Genomic DNA, 17,209 nt, shown 5'->3' on the forward strand with positions numbered 1-17,209 from the left:
TGGGCCTAGGGTTGCCTAGGAAGGGAGCATGCTAAGATGTGGAGAGGGGAAGGAGTGTACTAAGCTATGGGAAGGGAGCTCATTTCGCTAACACTTAGTCTACCAGATGCTCAGATTCTATAATCAGACGTTTCTCTGGGTTTCCTGGTCCTCATTTAATGCTTTTCTTCTGGTGTGAGTTAGACTCCCAGGATTCAGGATTTCTGAAAAGGGAAGGAAGGAATGTGAGCTTATGCCTCTGATCATACCAACCCAAAATTTCACAGAGTACATCTTTCTCTGAGGATCATGTTGCAAAGCTAGCCTGGGCAGGAAACTCTGTGAGACTCTTTATCTCCAACTAACCACCAGAGAACTGGAAGTAGCGCTGTAGTTCAAATGGTAGAGCACTTGCCTTGAGCACAAAAGCTCAGGGAGGGGCTGGGAAGTTGGCTCAGTGGTAGAGTGCTTGCCTTGCATGCCTGGGTTCGATTCCTCAGCACCACATAAGCAAAAAGAAAAAAAGCCGGAAGTGGCACTGTGGCTCAAGTGGTAGAGCACTAGCCTTGAGCTGAAGAGCTGAGGGACAGCGCCCAGGCGCAAGTTCAGGCCCCACAACCAGACCCAAAAAAAAAAAAAGCTCAGCGATAGCACTCAGGCCCTGAGTTCAAGCTCTGAGACTGGCATGCACACACACACACACACACACACACACACACACACACACACACACACACGCACACACACACACAATTTTCTATTTATTTTTCTTATGCTATTGCATGAGCTGGGGCTTTCAGTAGCATTAATTATAGGCACTTGTGATGTCTTCCTTATTTTAATGAAATGATTTCTATATTAGTCATCTATTACTATGTAAAAAAAGGACCAACTTGTTTTAAAACAAGTCTGGCGGTATAGCTCTCTGGTAGCTGGTGTGCACAAGGCCCTGAGTTCAGTTTTCAGCACTGTAAAATGTAAGGGTGTGTGCATGCACACATATCCTCACACAGTTTCTTTTTTTTGGGGGGGGGCCCGGTCGTGGGGCCTGAACTCTGGGCCTGGGCATTGTCCCTCAGCTCTTCAGCTCAAGGCTAGCGCTCTACCATTTGAGCCACAGTGCCACTTCCGGCTTTTTGCTTTTTGCTTATGTGGTGCTGAGGAATCGAACCCAGGGCCTCAGGCATGCAAGGCAGGTGCTCTACCACTGAGCCACCTTCCCAGCCCCTCCTCATGCAGTTTCTGAAGATTAAGAATTCAAGAGTTTCTTCATTGAGTGGTTTTGGCTCAAGGCTTCTTTTGATCTTGATCTAGAATTTGGTTACAGTAATGATGCTAGCCATGTTTACTCAAAGAAGATATACAAATGGCTGATGAGCCATGTGTTGATGCCCAACAACATAAGCCATCGGGAAAATGCCAGTAAAAATCACAATGAGACACCACTTCCCCACAGGACAGTGAAGACAGACAATTACGCATGTTGGCAAGGATGTAGAGACCAAAACTCTTATACACTGCTGATGAGGATGCAAAATGGCACTGCCGCTTTAGAAACCAGTCTGGCACTTCCTAAAAAGCTTAAATATAGATTGACCATATGACTCAACAAAAATTTCACTCCCAGGAATATAACTAAGGGAAACAAAATATGTCTCCATAAAAACTTATACACGAATAGTCACAGCAGCATTATTCACAGGAGCCAAAACATACGTAACCTGAATGTTCACCAGCTCATGAACTGATAGACAAAGTCGAGTATGCATACAATGAGCTGTGACTTAGTCATAGAAAGGAATCAAACACTGTTGCATGCTACAACAGACCGAACTCTCAGGGACATTATGCTAATGTGAAAGCCAATCATAACATGCCACCTATCAGGCCACAAGTGGTGGATCCTTGTTACTTAGGAGGCTGAGAGGTGAGGATCAAGGGTTGAAGTCAGTCTAGACAGGAAAGTCCATAAGACACTTGTCTCCAACTAACCGCCCAAAAAAAGAAAGAAGAAGTGGAGCTGTGGCTCAAGTGGTAGAAACCTAGCCTTGAGCAAAAAAAGCTCCAGGGCCCTGAGTTTAAGCACAGGACTGGCACACACACACACACACACACACACACACACACACACACACACACACACACACACACACACACACACACACACACACACACACACACACACACAGAGTTCTTGAGACTTCATCTATGATCGCATTGTGCACAGTGGGATAAAGCACAATGATGGGAACTCAGAGGCACATACCTGTCATCTTCACAGCAAAAAGAAAGTAAAAATAGGAGGATCACATGCCTGGCTAGTCCTTGCAAAAAGCGAGACCCTATCTTGAAAATAACCAATACAAAAAGTGGTAGAGAACCTGGTTAGCAAGCAAGATGCCCTAAGTTCAATTCCCAGTGCTGCCTCCACCCACCTCCACCCCTGCAAAAAAAAAAGAAAGGAAAGAAATGAAGAGAGAAAGAAAGAACGAAAGAAAGAAAATGATTACAAATCACATGCTTCTATAGTTAGCTAAGTACCACATAACAATGAGCAACAGACTGCATAAAACACAATGGTCCCATAAAATGAAAATGAGACTGGAAGATTCCTATTGCCTAGCAATAGTGCAGCCATCATAAAGTTGTAGCACAATGTGTTATTCGTGTACTTTGGAGTTGATCGTGGAGCTAAACCTACAGCACAGCAAATCCTATGAGAATATAGCACACATGTGAAACTTGATAAATGATGATCTTATTTGTTAGTCATTCGTGTATTTACTACACCGTTTATCATTATATTATTAGTGCTTTTACTTACAAAAAGAGTTTACTATAATAAAGCCCTGTTCCATGGAAGGCCAATACCTAGACCTCATTTTTTTGTTTCTTTTTTGGCAGTGCTGGAGTTTGAGCTGAGGACTTCAGACTTGCTAAGCGGGTGCTCTCCCACTTGAACTGCTCCATCAATCCCTATCATTTTTGTTACTTTTCAAATAGGGTCCTGTTTTATTTCTCCTGAGCTGGCCTGACTTTAATCCTCTTGCTTTATTCTCCCCATGTAGCTGGGATGGCAGGCATGTGCCACTAGGTCCAGCTTTGCTCCTTGACGTAAGGATCTTGCTGACTTTTTGCCTGGGCTGGCCTCAAACTCTAATCCTCCTGATCTCCACCTTCTGAGAAGTTAAGATTACAAGCATAAGCCACCACACCCCATTTTTAACACGTCTCTTGATTGCATCAACAGACTACATCAAGTGATGGACTTGTAACATCTGGATTTGTATAAGTACACCCGATGATGTTTGCACAATGACCAAAATCAACTAATAACACATTCATCAGGACCTAGCCCAGTTGTTAAACAACGCGTGACTTTATATGAAATGTATAGAATAGGTAACTCTATGGAGATAAAGATTCTTAGTTACTATGGGTTATAAGGGAAGCAGAATAATTGTTCGTAGGTACAAGATTTCTTAGGGGGGGGGACAATGAAAAATCTATAGTGGTGATGGCTGTACAGCTATGGCCCTTGTACACTTATTTACTTTTTTTTTTTTTGGGTCTGGTCGTGGGGCCTGAACTCTGGGCCTGGGCGCTGTCCCTCAGTTCTTCAGCTCAAGGCTAGCGCTCTAGCACTTGAGCCACAGTGCCACTTCTGGCTTTTTTCTTTTTGCTTATGTGGTGCTGAGGAATCGAACCCAGGGCCTCATGCATGCAAGGCAAGCGCTCTACCACTGAGCCACCTTCCCAGCCCCACTTATTTACTTTTTGTGTGCCTGTACAGAGGCTTGAACTCAGGACCTGGGCACTGTCCCTGAACCTCTTTGTGCTCAAGGCTAGTGTTCTACCACTTGTGTACATCACTACTTCTGGCTTTATTGGAGAGAAGTTTATTGGAGAGAAGAATCTCAGGGACTTTTCAAATCCCAATCCTCATATCTCATCCTCAGCCTCCTGAGTTGTTAGGATTACAGAAGTGAGCCACTGGTGCCTGGCATTGCGTGCATATTTTTCAATCACCACAGTTTCTAATGTTGCCCAATGAAGTCAAATGGTCTCCTCCTCTTCCTCCTTCTTCTCCTCTTTATAGCACTGAGATCGAATTCAGAGCCTCATACTTGCTAGGCAGGCCCTCATCACTCAAGCCACACCCCCAGCCCTTTTTTGTTTGGTTATTTTATTTTATTTTGGTCATTTGTGAGGCTTGAACTTGGGGCCTGGGTGCTGTCCCTGAGCTCTTTTGCTCAAGGCTAGCACTCTACTGCTTTGAGCCACAGCTCCACTTACAGTTTTCTGGGGAATTAATTGGAGATAAATGTCTCATAGATAAGAGTCTTATGCCCAGGCTGGCTTCAAACTGGGCTCTCAGATCTCAACCTCCTGAGTAGCTAGGGTTACAGGTGTGAGCCACCAGCACAGGGCTTGTTTTGGTTATTTTTGAGATAAAGTCTCACTTTCACCTGGGCCAGCTTGTACTATGATCCTCTTATTTACACTTGCCACATACCTGGGATGATCGGTGTTTAGCCTGGGTTACTGATTGAGGTAGGGTCTTGCTAATTTTTTTTTTCCTCCCAGGGTTGGCCTCCAACTGCAGTCCTCTTGATCACTGTTGGGATGAGCCACAGTGCCTGCTGATGGTCAAATGGTTTCCACAATCTCTCTGACTTCCTGTCTTTTCTATTTTAGTTTAAGAGGGGGTTGGGGGGCTGCGAAGGTGGCTCAGTGGTAGAGCACTTGCCTTGCATGCCTGAGGCCCTGGGTTCGATTCCTCAACACCACATAAAGAAAAAAGCCGGAGGTGGCGCTGTGGCTCAAGTGGTAGAGCGCTAGCCTTGAGCTGAAGAGCTGAGGGACAGCGCCTAGGCCCAGAGTTCAGGCCCCACGACCGGACCCAAAAAAAAAAAAAAAGGCGGTTGGATCGAATCTATTGGGTTCCTTCCCCCATCAACTGGATATCTGGAAGGGTCTTGTCTTTTATGCCTCAGATCTAGGGCTGGGTATAGTTGAGATCAGGCAGGCAAGGGGCAAACTCCTACCTGGGAGTCATACAGGTAACCTGGAAAATTGAAGAAAATTGCATTCTAGGCTGCATCCTCCTCCTCCTCCTCCTCCTCCTCCTCCTCCTCCTCCTCCTCCTCCTCCTCCTCCTCCTCCTCCTCCTCCTCCTCCTCCCTCCTCCCCCTCCTCCTCCTCCTCTCCCTTCCTCCTCCTCCTCTTCTTTTCCTTCCTTCCCTCCCTCCCCATTTCCTCTCCTGGTCTGTACCGAAAGCTCCCCCTAGTCCACGGGTGGCTAAATTCCCACACGCAGCAGCCATCAGGAGAAGAGAAGAGCTGGCTGACAACCTCCAGCAGGAGCCCCTTTAGGATCTGAAACAGCATGGGGGGGAGGGGAGGCAGAGACCACAGTCTTCTTGAGAAGCCCCCTGGCCAATGACTGGCCACAATGGGGTCACTAGGGCCTGGGATTTGTCCATGGGAAATCCTGGCAGCATTGTCCCAGCTAGCTGGCTGGGGACTTTCTCAATGCAAGACTCTTCTTACCCAACCTCCTTCCCTTGGCCTCTCTTTTCAGAGATGTCAGCACTGAAGCATGATCCGGAGGCTTTCCCTGCCCAGTCCAGCTTCCTGCGCTTTCATCTTTTCCAAGCACTTCCTTCAATAAATCTCTTGTGATACTTGGCAGTGTCTTCCTGAAGGATCCAATGGACACTAGATTGGGGGCTGTTCCTTCTCAGGGCTTGGCAGACCCCATTTTCCCAGGGGATGTGTTTCCCCTCCTTTCCCTCCCTTCCCCCTCCCTGCCCCTCTCCAGGGTCTCACCCAGTGCCTGGTACACAGGAAATGCAGTCACTGCTTGGTTTTTGAATGAACACAGCAAGGTCTGGAGCTAGGCACTGCCCGCCCCATTCTCCCACACAGAGCACGCACAGAGCCTTCTGGGTAAGGCTGGGAGGGCCAGCTCCAAAGCCCAGAGGGAAGGCACCCTGTGAGGACCAGTGGGGAGCAAGGCCCAGAGGTGGGAAGGCCAGAAGAGGGGGATGGGCATGGGGGGGGGGGATGTCCTGGGAAGGTGTCTCCAGGTGCCAAGGAAGTCTGATCTGATTTCTCTCCTGGTTTGTCAAAGGGCTTCCAGCAAGTCACCCTGCTTCTTGAGCCTCCAATACATTCATCTCAACTACTAAAGAGAAGTCCCCTCCCAGGGAGGGTCAGGCGCTGAGTCTCAGTCTCTGGCAAATGCAAAGGAAGGGTGGGGTATACCTAGAACTCTGTGAGGTACTGGGAGGAGGGCCAAGGTGTGGCGAGAGAAGATGGCAGAGAGAGAGAGGGAAAAGGGGAGACCCCGAAAGGAGAGAGGGACACACACACACACGCGCACACGTGTGCACGCTCAAAGGATAGGCGACAAAAGGAGATGGAGAAAGGAATGAGCAATGAGGGAAGAGAGAGACGAAAGGGAGGAGAGTGATGGAAAAACAAAGCATCAGAAGTTGAGGCAAACGGGGAGCAGGGTGAGTGGCAGAAATGAGCTAAGGAGAGGGAGAAGAAAAATACGGTCCAGGTGCTGGTGGTTCACCCCTGTAATCCTAGCCACTTGGGAGGCTGAGATCCAGAGGGTCAAGGATTGAAGCCAGTCTAAACAGAAAAGTCCATGAGAATTTTTTTTTTGTGTGTCAGTTGTGGGGCTTGAACTCAGGGTCTGAGCATTTTCTCCGAACTCTTTTGCTCACCACTTGAGTCACAGCACCACTTCTGGTTTTTGAGTGATTAATTGGAGATAAGAGTCTCATGGGGACTTTCCTGCCTAGGCTGGCTTCAAACCTGAGTAGCTAGGAGTATGACTGGGAGCCACCTGGCCACCAGTTGAGACTTTTTAAAAGACTATATCCAAAGTAGCCAGCAAAATGACCACTTCTGGGATGTGGCTCAAGGGGCAGAGTGACTGCCAAGCAGGCTGAGGGAGGCAAAGCACTGTGTTCAAAGGCTTGTACTGAGGTTGGAGAAACAGATCTGGACTGAGCTGAGGTTTAGCTCAATGGCAGAAGTTTGCTAGCGTGAATGAGGACCTGGTTAAGAATCCCAGCTTGGGGAGGGGGGGGGGAGGAAGTAACGGGGGAGGAGGGACAAGGAAAAGCAGAAAGAGAAAGAAGCAGAGAGACAGCCTTAGAGCAGACAGGCTGAAAAATAAAGAGAAATAGGGAAGAAGAAAGAAGAGAAGGAGTTAAAGGGAAAGTCAGTGAAAAACTATCAAAAGAGACAGAGGAAAGAGAAAGGAATGGAAAAGAGATGGAGAAGTAGAGTTAGAGAGACAGAAAGGTGAGAGGAGGAAAAGAGAGAGGACACAGGGCTGGAAGGTGGCTCAGTGGTAGAGTGCTTGCCTTGCATGCATGAGGCCATGGGTTCGATTCCTCAGCACCACATAAACAGAAAAAGCCAGAAGTGGCGCTGTGGCTCAATTGGTAGAGCACTAGCCTTGAGCTGAAGAGCTCAGAGACAGTGCCCAGGCCGAGTTCAGGGTCCACGACCTACTAAAAAAAAAGGAGGGGAGGGGGAGGGAAATTATGATAACCACCAGGCAAGAGAGCCAGGAGCCAGTGGCTCATGCCTATAATCCTAGCTACTCAGGAAGTTGAGATCTGAGATCTGAGGATAGTGGTTCAAAGCTAGCCTGGGCAGGAAAGTCTGTGATACTCTTGTCTCCAATTAACCACCAGCAAACCAGAAGTAAAGCTGTGGCTCAAAGTGGTAGAGCACTCACCTTGAGCCAAAAAGCTCAGGGACAATACCCAGGCCCTGAATTCAAGGCTCAAGATCGACCAAAAAGGAAAAAAAAAGCCAAGAGTCAGAGAGATAGATAGTAGCCAAATTTGACACAGAGTGATGAGGCTGGGTGTGGTTGTGCATAATCTCAGCCTTAGAGAGGCAGAGGGAGGCAGAGGCAGGAGGCTGGCTAGAGGCCAGCCTGGGCTACATAAAGACCTTATTTCCAAAAGAGGTGGGGGAGTGGGGAGGGAGAGAGGGAAGGAGGAAGGAAGGACAGAAGGAAGGAAGGAAGGAAAACTGGCGGGGAGATGGAGAAGGAAAGGGATGTCTTCTCCCTAAGACCCATAACCCCCATTCCCCATTGGCACCTGCCCTGTACCTAGCCTCACCAAAGGTGGGTAGGGACCCAGAAAAAACCTTAGATCCCTTTCTGCCCAGCCCATCTTGTCCTGCTGGTTTGGCCCCTGTGTCTTCTAAGGGGCTCCTAGTGGGATACACTGCACCTGGCCTGGTGTGTAGGCTGCCTGGCTGCCTGGAATATGAATAGAAATCTCAGCAACACCCTTTCCTGGAGGCCTGAGCAGGCCCCAGCCTGTCTCTCAGACAGGAAGACATCTCAGGTACCAACCTCACTGTGGCACTCACTACACAGAGTGGGAAACTGAGGCCCAAGTAGGGGGATGGGACAAGCCCCAAATTCCACAGATCAACCACAGTGGCCTCAACACTTGTCCCACAGACCCTGTCCTGACAGAGCTGGTAGACACTGGATATATGGTGGCTCAGAAACTTTGGGACTTGTCTGACATTGGTGGTTCACATTGGTAAACCTAGCATCCAGCCAGGGTGAGAAAGTCTGTGAGACTCCTATGTCCAATGAACCACCAAAAAAACAGAAGTAGAGCTGTGGCTCAAGTGGTAGAATGCCAGATTTGAGTGATAAAGCTAAGGGACAGTGCCCAGGCCCTGAATTTAAGCCCCAGTATTGGCACAGAAAAAAGGAAAGAAAATAAAAAAAGAAAAGGAGGAGGAAGGAAGGAAGGAAGGAAGGAAGGAAGGAAGGAAGGAAGGAAGGAAGGAAGGAAGGAAGGAAGGAAGGAAGATGAAACCTTGGGACTTGCTTTCTCCTGCTCAGGATGTCCTGAGGCTTCAGTGACAGTGCTTTTGGATGTCAGGCCCTTTGCTAAGAGTCTTACCCAACATGCTATGAGATGAATTACTATGATTATGTTCATTATACAGAAGAGGAAACTAAGGCTCAGAGGAGTTGGTTTCTGAAGTCCAGCATCACAACAGACCAGGACCCAAGCTAGATCTGTCTTACCTTGAGAACTGAGTCCCTGCTATGCTAGCCCCCACCCTTCCTGGGGGGTGGTGGATGGGCTGAGTAGGGTAAAGAAAAATGGGACAGGGTAGCCACAGTTTCTATGGTGGGAGAAAGTGCCAAAATGATGGTCTTTTCTTCCCTCTTTTTGTATTGGAGTTTGAACTCCAGGACTTCAAGTATGCCAGGCAACCATTTTACCACTTGAGCCATACCTCAATCTTTTTTACTGTTTTTCAGATAGGGTCTGTGTGTGTGTGTGTGTGAGAGAGAGAGAGAGAGAGAGAGAGAGAGAGAGAGAGAGAGAGAGAGAGAGAGAGAGAGAGAGAGAGAGAGAGAGGACAGACAGACAGACAGAGACAGAGACTTAGGGACACAAAGACAGAAAATACCAGGGCTTGAACTCAGAGGCTGGGTGCTGTCCCTTAGTGCTTTTGCCCAAGGCTAGAACTCTACCACTTGAGCCACAGCTCCACTTTTGGCTTTTTGGTAGTTAACTGTAGATTAGACTTCCTTGCCTATGCTGGCTTTGAACCACAGTCCCCTCAGATCTCAGCCTCCTGAGTAGCTAGGATGAGTGTGAGCCAGCAGTGTCCAGCCTAGGCTGTTTTCAACTTCTGTTCCAGTGTCCTAACCCTTCATACCAGGAGAACTGCAGCTGTGTCCCAGGGTGCTGTCCTCTAGCTGATCCCAGAGCCTTTCTAAGAACCAGGACTAGGAAGGAGCAGGGCCTGGCCTGGGGACAGGTACTTTATTTCCCAGAATCCCTGTGAACTCCCAGATAGGTTGCCCTAGAGCCCTCGCCCTGCCAAAGGGATGGAGTTGGGTGTGGCAGTCACCACAGATTGGGAAGATCTCCTCCAAATTCCTAAATCTTCTTCCTTCTAAGGAGACACAGAATCCCCTCTGCTAGTCTTCTCCCACCTTCAATCCCCGTTTTCAGAGGCCCGGGCTTTGCCTCCCACAGACCCCACTCCAGGCAGGGCTGGCAGCAGGTGACTTGCCCGGGTGGGGAAGGGCCGGGGTGAGTGGAGGCGTGGGCCTGGCAAGTGCACTTCTCAGCCAATCAGCAGCCTGCCCGGCGCACTTCTCAGCCAATCAGAAGCCTGCCAGGTGCATTCCTCAGCCAATCAGCAGCCTGCCCGGCCGGTGGATTTGGTTACAAGCCCAAGATCACCCCATATCCCAGTCTCCTGCCTCCTCCGCCTGCAGCTTCATTCATTGGCCCCGCCGCACAGGGCATCGCTTCCGCTGCTGCTGCCCCGGCCACTTCTGCTGCTGCCTCGTGGGAAAAGCATCCCGGGGGCTTTGTCTGGCCAGGCTGGCCCAGGTGCAGAATGGGAGCTCTGGGAGTACTGCTAGGGGTGCTGGGCTTCCTAGGGGTACTCCCGGGGGGTTCTCTTACCCTCCGCTGGGACAGCACCTTCTGCCACTTGGCCAGGCCCACCCCCGGCAGACCTCTGGGTTCCTTGAGCTTTCTGAGCAAGGATGCCCAGGGGTTGGCCCTGTTCGAAGCCCAGTGGGATGACTACGGAAGACTGCAGGTATGTAACCGGCTGGGTGAACCAGAACTCATCACCACCTTCAAGACCCTCTGTGTTCATGAGCCCACCCGAGGATCCTTCATCCACACCCCTGGACCTGAGGTACAGAGAGCCCTGGCCACTCTTGAGAGCCAGTGGGAGGCCTGCAGAAGACTCCAGGGGAGCCCCACAGGGCTTAGGGAGAAGCGGGCAGCAGAGAAGAAGGGAACATTTGGCAAAGGGCACCTGCGAAGGAAGAGAGGCTGGACAGTACCTGGCACGCTGTGGTGTGGAGTTGGGGACTCGGCCACCAACACCTCGGAGCTGGGTGAGCCCTGGGGGGTGTGAGCTGGGTGTCTGATGGAGAAGGTACAGGCTTCAGCCCTAGTTCCCTTTCTCCCAGGCTGTATCCTTAGGGGAGTGACTTAGTCACTCTGAACCTCCATTTCCTTGTCTGTAAAATGGGGGTGACTATGAGTGTCACCGTGGGAATTTACATGAAGGCATGGATTAGAATGGTCTGACTCAGCCGGGTGGCTCACGCCTGTAATCCTAGCTACTCAAGAGGCTGAGATCTGAGGATTGTGGTGCAAAGCCAGCAGGGGCAGAAAAGTCCATGAGACTTATCTCCAATAAACTACTCAGAACAAGCCAGAAATGGTGCTGTGGCTCAAGTGGTAGAGGACTAGCCTTGAACTCAAAGAAGCTCGGGGACAGCGCCCTGGCCCTGAGCTCAAGCCCCAGGGTTGGCAAAAAAAAAAAAAAAAAGAAAAGAAAAAGGGGGGGGGAGGGGAGGGAGAGAAGGAGGGAGGGAGGCAGAGAGAGAGAGAGAAAGAGGTCTTACTCAAACCCAGGAGCCCTCGTTAATCACCCTTATGAAGAAAAGGGTAACTAGAGAGAGTCCAGGGTCTGCTAAGCTAAAAAGCCAGTACCCAAGAGAGGTAGGTACTAGATTTTTTTTTTAAAAAAAAGGTCTGGGTTCAAATCTCAGGTCAGCTCATTCAAGCTGAGGACGTCACTTCCCTTTGCTAAACTGGAATCCTCCACCCTAGTCAGGATCTCTCTAGGTAGCCCAGGGCTGGCCTCCAACTCATGATCCTTCCTAGTGCTGGGATTATAGGCATGTATTCCCATGCCTGGCTTTCTCACCTGTAAAACGAAGGTGACACTGCTTTTTGCAGGCTCCCATGAGTTTGGACATAGGAAGTGCCAGGCATGTGGGAAATGCCTAGTAAATGGGGCATTATTGCTTGGATCATGACGGATTGCTGTTTGTCTGCATGGAGGGTGGTGAGAGAACTTGGCACCTGAGACAGGTTGGCATCTTAACCATCCCATGCCTCATTGTGCTAATAAGGTTGCACCCTTCCCATTCACCCTCCCATTATCCACACGATCATAGCTTTGTAGTTTTATTTAGGGTGTGAACTTGAGAAGCCTGGGTATAGTTTATCCAATGAAATTGTTTTCCTGTATTTATTGGTGGCTTGGCTGGCACTGGGAGCTGCCCAGAAGAGATTGCAAATTTTGTCAGCTTTGAAACTATGGGGGTCTCACAGGAAAATGTCTAGGGGTGGGAAAGGGGTTATATGAGGGCTGGGATGAGAACCAGGATTCTCCCCTCTGATGCCAGATGGGCAAATCTTCTAAAAGTGCCCAGTTCACTGCTGAGTGTGTGCCCCTCCACCACCCCCTTCCCATACAGGAATTTTCCGGGGCCCAGACTTCTGCTGCCGTGAACATGACCGCTGCCCACATACCATCTCACCCTTGCAGTACAACTATGGCATCCGGAACTTCCGCTTCCATACTATCTCCCACTGCGACTGTGATGCCAGGTGGGTGGCAGGCAAGGAGGGCCCAGGGCTCAGGGACAGAACAGAGTTTACCCAGTTCCCAGGTATAAGATAGGATTCCAAGGAAAACCCCAAGATCCCATTGTGCAGATGAGCAAAATTGAGGCCCAAGGTGAAGGAACTCTTGGTGAATTCAAACCAACTGGGCTGGGTGGCAGGATGGGCTGCAGGAGGAAGGAGAGGCTTTCTGTGATCCAGTGACCTGAATGCCAGCTCTGGGCAGGTTCCAGCAATGCCTGAAGAACCACAGCGACTCCATCTCTGACATCATGGGCGTGGCCTTCTTCAATGTGCTGGAGATTCCCTGCTTTGTGCTGAAGGAGCAGGAGGCATGCGTGGCGTGGTACTGGTGGGGTGGGTATGTGTCTGCTTCCCCCACTTCTTTTCCTAACCAGTGGGCAACTGGGGCTCCAAAGCCTGGGGGGGAGGGGGCATTGCTGTCCATTTGTCTGTCCTTTCTGTCAGGCTCGCCCTTTCTTTGTCTACTTCTGGCTTTTGTGCTAGATTAATTCGAGATCAGAGTCTCCTAGACTTTCCTGTCCAGGCTGGTTTTGAACTTGGATCCTTAGATCTCAGCCTTTTGAGTATCTAGGATTACAGATGTGAGCCACTGGGGTCTGGCAGACTCATCCTTCCTTTGGGGTGGGGCCCAGGGTGGAGTCTCTTCTTGAGTGCCTCCTGACAACCCAGTAGGATGGTGGATGGAATTGACAGAGGGTTGGTCTCCATGGAGACCACCCTGGGGGCTTCTGGGATCAATGATTCTGAGTCATCCATTGCTTCCAACTACCACCTTCCAGGTGTAAGACCTATGGCTTCGTGCCCCTTGCCCACCTCCAGCCTAGGACTCGCTATAATGCCTCCTGGAACTCCCCAGACACTTCGTTGACGCCCAGTCCCCAGAGCCCAGCCCCCAGCAAACAGAGAAGGGACCAACGTCCTTGGAAAAGGCGAACACAGCACACAAGGTCTGGGCAGCCCAGCCCAGCTAACACCACAGTTCTTCAAGTCCCTGTGGCCTCCAGGAGTGACATGACCATCACAGCCCAGCTGGGGGACTCCCATCCCGGCCTCTGGAGCCTTCATGGTAAGTTCAGCTGTGTCCTTACCAGTGTGCAAAGAATATTGGGTAGGAAGGGAAAATGTGTAGCTTCTTTTCCTACTCCAAGTGCTTCAACTTTCCCATCAAAATATACTGCAAGTACCTGTGGCTCATGCCTATAATCCTAGCTACTCAGGAGGCTGAGACCTGAGAATCATGGTTTAAGGCCAGCCTGGATAGAAAAGTCCATGAGACTCTTATTTTCAATTTACCAGCAAAAACCCAGAAGTAGAGATGTAGATCAAATAGCAGAGTGCTAGCTTTGAGCAAAAAAAAAAAAAGCTAAGGGACAGCAACCAGGTCCTGAGTTCAAATCCCAGTAATACTGGATATATTGCAAGGAAGAATTTTATTAGCCCACCAAGTAGAATGGGTCATTCATTCCAAACTAAACCCCTTCCCCTGCCATTAGGGCTCCATTTTTATTTTTGTTTTATAATCTCAACTAACAAAGTCTCATCACCCGGAGATGCTCAGACCCTAAAGACCCTACCTTCCGATTAAAACTCCAATTTCACAAACCTTGTTTGGTTTCTGAAATGCAGCATGCAAAAGGATGGAGGTGGAGCTCAGTGGTTAGAGCACTTGTTTATCTGTAACAATGAACCTGTGTATGATCCCTAGCACTTGAAAACAAACAAAAAGCCAGGTATGGTGGTACACGCTTGTAATTATAGCAATTTGGGAGGTGAAGGTAGGAAAATCTTGGACTGAGGCTAGCCAGAGCAAACTACAAGACCCTATCGGTAAACGAAACAAGACAAAACAAAACAAAAAGTAAAGCAAAAAAGGGCTGGGGCATGGCTCAAGTCGAAATCAAAGTGAATCAAGAATGATGTATTTTGTTTTTGTTTTTGTGCCAACCCCGGGGCTTGAACTCAGGTCCTGGACACTGTCCGTGGGCTTTTGTACTCAGGGCTAGCACTCTACCACTTGAGCCACAGCTCCACTTCTAGCTTTTTGATGATTCATTGGAAATAAGAATCTCACACACTTTCCTGCCCCATCTGGCTTTGAATCATGATCCTCAGTTCTTAGCCTCCTGAGTACTTAGGATTAGAGGCATGAACCACCAACGATAACCAACATTGGTGGAGCTCCTGGTTTGACCACTCACTACCTACCCCTGCCCCCCAGATGCCCACCAGGCTTGCCGCAGCTTCCGGTACCTGGACCGCTGTAAGCATCAGATTGGACCCCAGGAAACCAAGTTTCAGCTGCTCAACAGTGCCCGGAGTCCCCTCTTCTCCTGCAATTGCACACGCCGGTGAGACCTGCTATATGTCGCATAGGGTGGGCTGTCTGCTGCCAGGCTCTGTGAAGGGGCTCTGGGCTGATGAGATCCTGTCCCCACCTGAGCCTGCCCTCTGCTCTCAGCGTGGCACGCTTCCTGAGGCTGCACAGCCCACCTGCAGGCACCAACGTGCTTTGGGAACTGTTGGGCACCACCTGCTTCCAGCTGGCCCTTCCAGTGGACTGTGCAGAGGTCAAAGGGTAAGTGATGGCAGAACCAGAAATCAACGGCTTTTCCCCAGTCTGGGTTGGGCCCAGGGAGCCTCAGATGCCATTATCCTGGCCCCTCCCCAATACATGCTACTCCCAGGCCAGCTCTGCGTCTGGCATATAGGAGGATGCATCTTCACTGTCATTTATTTTATTTATTTTGGTGCCAATGCTAGGGTTTGAACTCAGGGCCTTGAGTTCTTGCCTGGCTTTTCTGCTCAAGGCTAGTGCTCTACCACTTGAGTCACAGCACCACTTCCAGTTCTTTTCTGAGTGGTTAATTGGAGATAAGAGTCTCATGGATTTTCCTGCCCAGGTTGGCTTGGAACCATGATCCTCAGAGCTCAGCCTCCTGAGTAGCTAGGATTACAGGCGTGAGCCACCAACACTAGGCTGCTGTGTCATTTGATTTCTGGGTATTCTTGACTAGGTAGTTCCCCTTGCCAGAACTCCATTTTCTTATTTGTAAAATGGTTATAGGAAAGTTGGGTGTGGTGGTACACTTCTGTAATCCCAGCGTTCAAGAGGCTGAGGCTAGAGGGTCTTGAGTTTAAGGCCAGCTTGGGCTACACAGTGGGATCCTATCTCAAAAAACAAAGCAAGGAACTGGAAGTGTGGCTCATGTGGTAAAGCATTAGCCTTAAGTGGAAGAAGCTAAGGGACATGGCCTAGACCCTAAGTTAAAGCCCCAGTACCAACACACACACACACACACACACACACACACACACACACACACACACACACACACACACAAAGCAAGTTAGGCACTGGTGGTTCATGCCTGTAATTCAGTTTGAATTCAGGGTCTTTCACTTACTAAGTAGGTGTTCTACTACTTGAGTCATGCTCTTAGCCCTTTTTTACTTTAGTTATTTTTTGAAGGTCTAGAGTTTTGTCCCAGGCCAGCCTGGAACCACACTCATCTCACAGAGGTGAGATTACAGGCACATTCCACCCTGCCAGGCTTGTTGGTTGAGATGGCTCACTTTTTGCCCCGATTGGCCCTGAGCCTCCTCTACCTCCTGAGCGGGCCTGAGCCCTTCCTTATCCTGATCTGACTTTGACATTTAATCTCTCTTCAAGCGAATCGCTAATAATTCCCATTTTGCAGAATGAGGACTGAGGTCTAGTCCTTGGCTCAGGCTTCCTTAGCTGACTAGTGTAGCAAAAGTTTTCGGGTACCAGCTCAGCTTATTCTCCCCCATCCCCTCTTCCTTGCTGGCAACCCTGGCCCCAGCCCTGATCCTCTCTGGGCATCAAACCCTCACTCTGCAGAGTAAGGTTCTTCTGGCCCTGACCACTGTCCCCCTGTTTCCTCCCCACAGCTGTTCCAGAGTCCCTAAGGCCATCAAAGTGACAGCTCGGCACTTACAGCGGCTTCAGCAGAGACGACTCCAGCTCTGCTCTAAAAGCCCAGACAAAGGGCAGATGTGGCTTTCAGAGCCCCTAGGGACCTCCATGTCATTTTACAACAAATGTCTCCAGCTAACTGAGGCAGCCCAAAGCAGCAAAGGACAGCAATGATTCTAGAACTAGGGAATCTCAGTTCCAGCTATTTCTTGTCCCAGGTCCTAGGGAATATTAGCCTCCTCTCCCTAGGTTAGACCTGGAGTATAGAAACCAGGAGGCTGGATGAAGGAACCTTGCCTGCTCTGCTGAGTGACCTTCTGCTGGTGAAACAACTCCTCCGTTCTTGCATGTGGTTGATAATCAGGAAACTCACTCTGATGTAGGGACCTTTCCATACTGATAGAATTGGGGCAGAGGGGGCAGTAACTAACTGCAGTACCCTGAAGAGGTACCCATTGGATGATACATACATGAGCCAAAAATCTCCCTAAGAAAACCCCAGAACCTTGGCTATGACACTTTAGGGCAGAGGGGGGAAATTAAAGATGTTCACTGCCTGAATCTGAACCCAAGACTGGGGTAGGGGACACTGGAGAGGCCATCTCAACTCCTTTCTTTGGTGCCGCTACAGTTTCTTTATTTGTACTGATACCAAGGCTTGAACTCAGAGCCTGATGCTCTTTCTGGGCTGTTTCGCTCATGCCTGGCGCTCTACCACTTGAGCCACACTTCCTGTCTGGCGTTTGTGCTGGTTCATTAGAGATAGAATCTTGTGGATGCTTCTGCCCCAGCTGGC

The 17,209-nt window shown here is 49.6% G+C and overlaps 1 protein-coding gene across 1 annotated transcript; it reads left to right on the forward strand.

Moving 5' to 3' along the window:
* Positions 1-10,413: 10,413 nt before the first annotated feature.
* Pla2g3 (phospholipase A2 group III) lies at positions 10,414-16,587 on the forward strand. The gene is made up of 7 exons (XM_042666191.1): positions 10,414-10,927; positions 12,305-12,437; positions 12,679-12,813; positions 13,256-13,542; positions 14,695-14,824; positions 14,935-15,051; positions 16,389-16,587. The coding sequence occupies exons 1-7, from the start codon at positions 10,414-10,416 to the stop codon at positions 16,585-16,587; spliced, it is 1,515 nt and encodes a 504-aa protein (XP_042522125.1).
* The last annotated feature ends 622 nt before the right edge of the window (positions 16,588-17,209 follow it).

The sequence above is a fragment of the Dipodomys spectabilis genome, unplaced genomic scaffold (genome assembly GCF_019054845.1).
Source record: "Dipodomys spectabilis isolate Male_0828 unplaced genomic scaffold, ASM1905484v1 ptg000363l, whole genome shotgun sequence".
Classification (NCBI taxonomy): domain Eukaryota; kingdom Metazoa; phylum Chordata; class Mammalia; order Rodentia; family Heteromyidae; genus Dipodomys; species Dipodomys spectabilis.